This window comes from Ovis aries, chromosome 13 (assembly GCF_016772045.2).
Source record: "Ovis aries strain OAR_USU_Benz2616 breed Rambouillet chromosome 13, ARS-UI_Ramb_v3.0, whole genome shotgun sequence".
NCBI lineage: Eukaryota > Metazoa > Chordata > Mammalia > Artiodactyla > Bovidae > Ovis > Ovis aries.
The window spans coordinates 74,564,798-74,573,353 of NC_056066.1; the positions used below are offsets into that span (position 1 = coordinate 74,564,798).

The window sequence follows — 8,556 nt, forward strand, 5'->3', positions numbered from 1 at the left end:
GAAATGGAAACATACTCCAGTATTGCTTGGAAAGTTCCATGGACAGAGGAGCCTGGTAGGCTACAGTCCGTGGGGTCGCAGAGTTAGGACTGAGCACACACACATCACAAGATCGGAGACCCTCGGTCAGGGCGTGCAGTGTGCTGCCGACTGTAGCCAAGCATTGACCTAAAGGGATTCATCCCACGTGGACGTCTTCTAGGCCCTTTAATGGTTGGCGTTTTCCGAAGGCGGCCAATCCATTACAGGTTCGTTGATCAAAGACAGCCTGTTCTGCCAATCGCCAGTGAGAAGCCCGAATCCGTTGCCCAATAGTAGTAGGCTGGTAGGTGGGTCTAGCGGTTGCGCGGTGACATAGCACTCTGGAGTGCCCCATTGGCTGGATCAAACCCAAGCGAGCCACTGATTGGTTAGCGCTGCCGGAGGGTTACAATTCAAACGCGGGCGGGCGGGCCCGCAGCCCTGCAGTTGCAACTGTGGGCTCCGCGTATCGCTTATCTCCGTCTCATCGCCGCCGGGATGGCTTCCCAGAACCGCGACCCAGCCGCAGCCAGCGTCGCCGCCGCCCGTAAAGGAGCTGAGCCCAGTGGGGGTGCTGCCAGGGGCCCCGTAGGCAAGAGGTGAGTGGTGTGGAGGTAACACCCGCCGAGCCTGGCACGCCCTGGGCATTTGGGGCCGAGAGGGAAGACTTCCGGGACCCCCACCTCCTCCTGGAACGGGTTAGATACGGGAGTTAAAGAGACATGCCAGAAGCTCTCCTGCTCTTAAGAGACACTCCCGAAAGAGGACGGAAAGGGTAGGATCACTGCCGGGATCCTCTGTCAGTGAGCCGAGATGAAGATACTCCGGCGAACCTCGGTGGCTAGGCCGGAGGGCGGCGGGGGAGCGGGGTCGGGGAGAAAGAAGGGGAGAAATTGAGATCCGGAGAGAGATTCCAGAGAAGCAGATAGGGTTAAGAGTAAGCCAGATCCGTCCTTCGAGATCCTCGAATTAGGGAGGGTAAGGGCTCACTAGGACCCTCCTATGGAAATGGAGGTGCCTGTTCCCCCAGGTGAGTCCGACTTCAGGGTAGAGGAAAGCCTCAGTGACAACTACCCCAGAGAGACTGGGGCGGGAGAAGATGCCTGGAGTCCTGGCCCATCCAGACTCCCAGGTGACTCCAAGTACTCTTTTTGCAGGCTGCAACAGGAGCTGATGACTCTCATGGTGAGTGACTGGTGCCCACATCCCCAACCAACTGGTCTACCCTTCACCTCCTAGTCACTTAGCAGTGGCTTCCTTTGCTACATCAGGCTCTTTGGTAGTCATGGGGGTAAAAAGATGAGTCCACCTTTCTCTCTTCTGTAAAGAAGTTAATCCACCCCACCTACACACCTTTTCTCCCCGATCTCTACTCCCCAGTACCATCACCCCGCAGTGAAGTTATACCTAAAATACAGCTCTTATACAAGGCCCTCTCCTTGTCGTGCCTGGCCCTACTTCCCTGCCCTAAGGTTTGAAAAAAGGAAAGTGTTAGTATCTCAGTGGTGTCCGACTCTGCGACCCCATAAACTGTAGCCTGGTAGTCTCCTCTGTTGAGGGAACTCTCCAGGCAAGAGTACTGGAGTGGGTAGCCATTCCCTTCTCCAGGGGATCCTCCTGCATTGCGAGCAGATTCTTTATCCCCTGAGCCACCAGGGAAGCCCTCAGGTTTATCCACACCCATCTCTCCATCCTTCTTACTATTTCTAATCCTGTCATACTTCTTCCTGGACTATGTTTTCTACGTTAGCCCTGGATACTCAACTCACATCCTTCAATGACCATATTGTTCCTCTTCCCAGTCTGTGAATAGTTTCTGGGCTTCATATATAACCAGCACTCAATAGCATGTTGAGGGAATTCCCTGGTGGTCCAGTGGTTAGGACTCAATGCTTTCACTGCCTTGGGCCAGGTTCCATCCCTGGTCAGGGAATGAAGATCCCACAAGCCAAAGAACAGTCAAAAAAAAAAAAAAAAAACAAAAAACAGCATGTTGAACTGAATTCCCGCAGCCAGCACTAAAGGTACAGAGCTGCCTTTCTGCTTCCCTACACAACATCTCCTTTCTTAGCCTGGCAATGAACCTCCACAATCCCAGTACTCCCTTCAGGAAAGCATATCGGTTTGGCCCGGTTGCTTTATTTTGGATCAAAATGTGAGGTTAAGAGGAACGGGTTCACTGACTGGCCCCCCAAGAGCGAACTCTTCCAGCCCAGCATGTGTGGTGTTTCCTCCCCAGATGTCTGGCGATAAAGGAATTTCTGCCTTCCCTGAATCGGACAACCTCTTCAAATGGGTGGGGACCATCCATGGAGCCGCTGGCACAGTAAGTGCAGGGCTGGGGGAGGTGAGCGTGACTAAGCTGAGTCTGGGGAGAGGTGGGAGGTGAAATCCAAGTGCCAGGTCTGCTTCACATCTCTTGCCCGCCAGGACACTCCTCTGTGTCTGCTGTGGTGCCCTGAGCTTGTGGCCCTGGTCACCCTGAGTACAGTAAGAGGCTGGGTTTAAGGCAGCGCTGTCCATCTGAGATGTGTACAGAGGACTAGACAGCAAAGACAATTGAGCACACTTAGGCTGGTGGGCCTTAGACCAAAGGATCACTGAGGACCCCACCAGATATGAGAGAACGCACCAGACCAGTTTCATGCTTCATCTTCTGTTGAGTCCTGATGAACTCGGGTCCTGGCAAGTCCCTTATGTGGAGTTTAGGCTGGGAACTGAGGCTCGGGGCAGGAGGGTTAACCCGCGACTCTCTTTCTCCAGGTATATGAAGACCTGAGGTATAAACTGTCCCTGGAGTTCCCCAGTGGCTACCCTTACAACGCACCCACGGTGAAGTTCCTCACACCCTGCTACCATCCCAATGTGGACACCCAGGGTAACATCTGTCTGGACATCCTGAAAGACAAGTGGTCCGCCCTGTATGACGTCAGGACCATCCTGCTCTCCATCCAGAGTCTGCTCGGAGGTAACTGCCAGGCCCGGCCCCTCCCCCAGAACCTGGGGACCTGTCAGGACTCCCCCGGGGCCGCCTCTCCTACCCGCACCTGACCCTTCTTTTCCTCCACCCGCAGAGCCCAACATCGATAGCCCTTTGAACACACATGCGGCTGAGCTCTGGAAAAACCCCACAGGTGGGTCCTTCATCCTGAGGGCACCAGACCATCCCTCCCCAACCTTCAGAAGCTCCTTCAAACAACAGGAGGATTCCAGTGACTTGGGAATGTGTCCTGATGGCTTTAGGGGGCCGGGGAGGAGGGGGAGGTGGTAACCCACTTCCACCTCTTCTTCCTTGATGTGTCTGGTTCTCTTGTTTGCTATAAAATCAGAAAAACCAACCCATTCCACATTAATAGAGCTTGGGGAGATTTTAAGTAGAAGGCAAAGCTTTGTGCAAATGACTTGCTCTCTCAGGGCCCCTAGGCGCCTCACCTGTCCCTGGGAGCAGAGCTACCCCCTAGAAGCAGAACCCATCCAGGAGACCTGTCTGGGTGGCCAGCAGAGGGTCAAGCCGTTGTGCTGGGAAACCCCTCGGAGCTCCCCAAAGTCCTCCCACGTGTGTATTCTTGCTGCTCTCTTGCCCACCTTACCCCCTGCCCCCATCAGTCACCAAGACCTGCCTGTTCTCTTCCAGCCTTTAAGAAGTACCTGCAAGAAACCTACTCAAAGCAGGTCTCCAGCCAAGACCCCTGACCTGGGATGTCCAGCTGTCCTTGTGTTCTTTTTTTTTTCCCTTAGGCAGTCTGTCCATGCCTCAATTTTCTGTACAGAACTCTGTCTTATCTGTGGTGTCATTTTTGTTTTGTTTCTGTTTTTTAAATTAAGTGTGGTTAAACCCTTGTGATGAATATATTAAATAAATACATTTTGGGGTTTTTATAGCAAGTTGCTGTTTTGTCATTACCCAAGGGTTGGAAGTGCCCAGGGTCGGCAGAAATCAGGTTTAGGATTTGAGTTCTCTGCTCCACAGCCCAGGGAGTAGAAACAGCTGATAGGCTATAGGGCTAAGCAAGGAAGTGACAGGATTCCCTCCCTTGTAACCTGAGTTATTTTATGATTCTGCACCTGTTTCCTCATCTATAAAATGGGTGTCACAAAATGCTAGTTTCTGGGAGTTCCCTGGTGGTCTAGTGGTGAGGAGTCAATGCTTTCACTGCTGCAGCCCAGGTTCAACCCCTGGGAACTGAGATCCCAGAAGCTACACAGCATGGCAATAAATAAATACTAATTTAAAGAAAAACAAAATGCTGATCCTATGGAGTGGTGACACAGACCAGGAATATAGGTGTTGTCCCAGTTGTATTGTAGATGAAGCTGAGCCAGATCTTAAGACTGAAATGGAGCGATACAGTGTGTATGTGTGTGTTGGAGAGGGTTGGGAGGAGGACCAGCTACCCGCTTTATGACAGATTTTTTTGACCCTGAAGAAGGAGCAAGAGGACATTCAGGTGACCCTACAGCCAGCCCAGGGTCTGGGGGAGACAGCCAGGGGAAGTTTTCTGGATGAAGGTCACAAGTCACCCCAGCCCAGGTCCTCCACTGATGGTTCATTCTCCACTGGGGCACATCTCCCAGCATTTCCTCTGTTTGCTGCACCACTGGTCCAGAGCCCCATCCTCTTGGGCCATCTTTCCACTGACCCAACACAGGCCTTTGAGCCCCTGGAAGGAAACCCCCAGGTGTTGACCAGCTGGGTCCCAGCAGGCTGAAGTGCTGGGCCCTGCCCAGGTCCTGCAGGAAGATCTCTGTGAGAAGCTTAATGTTAGGTAAAAGACCAGGACACCAAAAGTGTCTAACAGGCTTTTTAATGGCGAAGCGCTCCCAGGCAGGGTTCCCAGACCCGAATGAGGCAGGTCGAGGAAGTCCGCACCCAGACCTTGTTGGGGGTGGTTTTTATATGATTGTTGCAAGGGATGGTCAGGCTAGATGGACGGGGCGAGGCGAGGGGGGGTGGGGGGAGTTCGATAGGTCGCCAGGCCAAGGTGTCCTGGGCTGACAGATCCTTCTTTGTGGCTGGGGTGGAGCAGCTTTACCTGGCGAAGTGTGCTGTCATTGGTCCCCGGGATCTGGGAGGCTCCTTCCATTAGGGACTTACCCTGCCGGAGGGAGGGAGAGGAGGGGCGGCCCATCATGGCCCCCGGGGTCCGGCCTTACACTTAGGTGCACTCCAACAAGGCCCAAGTGTTGCCTTGCTCACCTAGCCTGGTCAACTGTGTCTGCAGCTGCTTGTGCAGGCCTGGGATAGGCTAGGAGGAGGAGATAGCAGGGAGACCATCAGGAAGGTTCTCATCCACCTTTTTCTCTTAATCCAGCTAGCCCTCATCCCTGCACCCCGACCAAGCTGTCACATGTGGAAAGAACTGTGGTTGGAACTTAGATGTCCTCTGATCAATTTCTTTATCTCAAATTGTGCTGTTGGCTCTCTCCTTGGAACTTAGACTCATGTTGCTCAATCTGCTGTGCATATAAACCTTCCTGGGATTTTATTCAAATACAAATTTTGATTCAGTCCATCTGGGTAGAGCCTGAGGCTCTGCAGTTCCAGTCAGCTCCCAGGTGTTATCATTGCTGTTGTCTAGTTAAAGGTACAGAGCAGTCTTCTCAAGGTGCGGTCCTTCCACTTGTCACCTGGATCTGGCTAGAAATGCAAATTCTTGGCCCCAGTAATCTGTCCAGATGATTTTGATGCTCTCAAATTGAAAATCACCAGACCAGACTTCCCTGGTGGTCCAGTGGTTCAGAATCTGTCTGCCAATGCAGGGGACACAGGTTCAACCCCTGGTCCAGGAAGATCCCATATGCTGCAAGGCAACTGAGCTCGTATGCCAACTACTGAGCCTACACTCTAGAGTCCGCCAGCCACAACCACTGAGCCCACGCACGCCCTAGAGGCCATGTCCTGCAAAAAGAGAAGCAGTAAGAACCCCAAGCACTGCAACTAAGAGTAGCCCCACTTGCTGCAACTAGAGAAAGCCCGTGTACAGCAACCAAGACCCACTGCAGCCAAAAATAAATAAAATTAAAAAAAAAAAAATCACCAGGCCAGGAGATGTCTGAGAAGAGCAGCACTCAGAATCTGACACTAAATTGGTTCTTAGGTACTGGCCAAGGTGGATGAGTCTTTGCCTGCCTTAGGAAGCCTCTTTATGTGCTTTCCTAGATCATGGTGTCTGATCCCCCGAGATGGTCACGTGGCCTAAAAGTGTCAGTCACAGAGACCCAACTCCACATTGTCATTCAGAACTAATCCCTCCAAGAAAGTAAAATTGCTTTCTTGAATACTACTAGAAGGCAATGGCACCCCACTCCAGTACCCTTGCCTGGAAAATCCTATGGACGGAGGAGCCTGGTAGGCTGCAGTCCATGGGGTCGCTAAGTGTTGGACACGACTGAGCAACTTCACTTTCACTTTTCACTTTCATGCATTGGAGAAGGAAATGGCAACCCACTCCAGAGTTCTTGCCTGGAGAATCCCAGGGACAGGGGAGCCTGACGGGCTGCTGTCTATGGGGTCGCACAGAGTCGGACACGACTGCAGTGACTTAGCAGCAGCAGCAGAGCTGCTAAAAGAGGAGGGAGTCAGTCTAGGCTTCTGGTGGAGACAGCTGCAAATGAAAGAATGCCAAGCAGAGACAAATAGCTGAGAGATGACACTGAAACTCTGGCCTCCACTTCACGCCTTGGCATCCCAGTATCATGAGTCAACAAATCTCTTCTTTGTGTAAGTCAGTTCGACTTCAGTTTCTGACACTAGCTCAGTAAGTATGAGAAGGTGGTCGTGGTGGTTGCTAAGTCGCTAAGTCATGCCCAACTCTTGTGAACCCATGGACTGACTGTAGCCTGCTAGGCTCCTGTGGTGATTGTCATTCTCATTCATTCAGTACAATGGTTGAGTACCTACAAGGTAAAGGCCCTAGGTTGGGGGCTGGGGATAAGGCAGGGAAGAGGACACAGTGCTGTCCTTGAGGAGAGTGAAGTTTAGGGAACAGATAGACATATCGATGGGGCTTCCCAGGTGGCTCAGTGGTAAAGCCTCCGCCTGCCAATCCCTGGATTGGTAAGATCCCCTGGAGAAGGAAACAGCAACCCACTCCAGCATCCTTGCCTGGGAAATCACATGGACGGAGGAGCCTGGCAGGCTACAGTCCATGGGGTCACAAACAGTCAAACACAACTGAGTGGCTGAACACATACACAAGCAAAGGCATGTCAATAGCAGGAATAAGTGGTGGTTAAAGTAGAACTGTGTTAGAATTCCTGATCCACGCCCATATTACTTGTACACACTTGGGAACTTAGAGTGAACCTCTCTATAAAATGGAAATATTAGTAGCTATCTCATAGGATAGAACAGTGCCTCAGAATAGTTCCTGACACATAAAAAGCACTAAATAAAAGCTGGATGTAGGAGATCCCTGGCAGTCTAGTGGTTAGGATTCCAGGCTTCCACTGACATGGCTTGGGTTCAGTCCCCAGTCAGGGAACTGAGATAAGCCACATGGTGTGGCAAAATACAAAAACTGAGTGCTAGGCTCACATGTTGCTATGAGAACTCAGAGGTGAGTGAGGCACCTAACGAAGATGAGGAGGGTCAAAGAAGGCTCTCTGGAGAAGGAAATTGGGCCATGCAGGAGGTAATAGGCAGTTCATGAAGCCTTGAGCAGGGCAGTGACATAATCAGATTTGGTTTTGGAAAGATCCTTCTGGCCACCGTCTGTCTAGGGAGTGAATGGCTGGAAGGAAGTTCGCTACCATTATCAATAGCCTGGTAAGCAATGGTGGTGACCTGAGTTATGACGTACAGTGGGCTTGGAGAGGAGGAATGAAGTGGTAGGGAGACAAAGTGGTGGGGCCCAGTAAGGAAATTAGAGGTGGGAAACGAGCTCCAGAATTTCTGACTTGGGTCTCATCCCTGAAAAAGGTACCACAAGACAAGATGGAGGAGGGAGATTTATCAATTTACGGCAGAGCCAGTTTGAAGCACTCAGGACGCCCAGGAAGAACTGTCAACAGGTAGTCTTACTCCTGTTTCCACCCCACAGCCATATCATCTAGGTCAGCGGTCCCTAGCCTTTTGGGCACCAGGGACCAGTTTCATGGAAGACAATTTTCCACCGACCAGAGTGGTGGAGGGGGGGAGTGGTTTCAGGATGATTCAAGCACCCTACATTTCTATTATTATTACATTGTGATATATAATTATATAACTCACCATAACGCAGAATCAGATCATCAGGAATTAGATTCTTGTGCAATCTAGATCCCTCACATGCACAGTTCACAGTAGGGTTTGCACTCCTTTGAGAATCTAATACTGCCACTGATCTTACCTGACATGAAGCTCAGGCGGTAATGTGAGCAATGGGGAATGGCTAGGAATACAGATGAAGTTTCAATCGTCACTCACTAACTCACCTCTCCCTCCTGCTGTGTGGCTCAGTTCCTAATAGGCCCCAGATGGGTACCACACCCGGTACTGGGGATTGGGGACCTCTGATCTAAGGCAATGCCAAAAATGCTCAAACTACTGCACAA

The 8,556-nt window shown here is 51.5% G+C and overlaps 1 protein-coding gene across 2 annotated transcripts; it reads left to right on the forward strand.

Annotated features, from left to right (window-relative positions):
* The first annotated feature begins 436 nt into the window (after positions 1 to 436).
* UBE2C (ubiquitin conjugating enzyme E2 C) lies at positions 437 to 3,906 on the forward strand. Of its 2 annotated transcripts, XM_004014605.6 has the most exons (6): positions 437 to 620; positions 1,179 to 1,206; positions 2,261 to 2,347; positions 2,785 to 2,989; positions 3,096 to 3,155; positions 3,656 to 3,906. In XM_004014605.6, the coding sequence occupies exons 1-6, from the start codon at positions 520 to 522 to the stop codon at positions 3,712 to 3,714; spliced, it is 540 nt and encodes a 179-aa protein (XP_004014654.1). In that variant the 5' UTR covers positions 437 to 519; the 3' UTR covers positions 3,715 to 3,906. The 2 variants fall into 2 exon arrangements, with proteins under 2 accessions (XP_004014654.1, XP_060253053.1); XM_060397070.1 differs by having other exon boundaries at positions 3,096 to 3,906.
* The last annotated feature ends 4,650 nt before the right edge of the window (positions 3,907 to 8,556 follow it).

Bases quoted from the DNA above. Each gene is read 5' to 3' on its own strand.
- UBE2C (XM_060397070.1), top strand. From the start codon at position 520: ATGGCTTCCCAGAACCGCGACCCAGCCGCAGCCAGCGTCGCCGCCGCC. The intron at 1,207-2,260 runs GTGAGTGACTGG...TTTCCTCCCCAG, and splicing joins AGGAGCTGATGACTCTCATG to ATGTCTGGCGATAAAGGAAT. The intron at 2,990-3,095 runs GTAACTGCCAGG...CTCCACCCGCAG, and splicing joins CATCCAGAGTCTGCTCGGAG to AGCCCAACATCGATAGCCCT.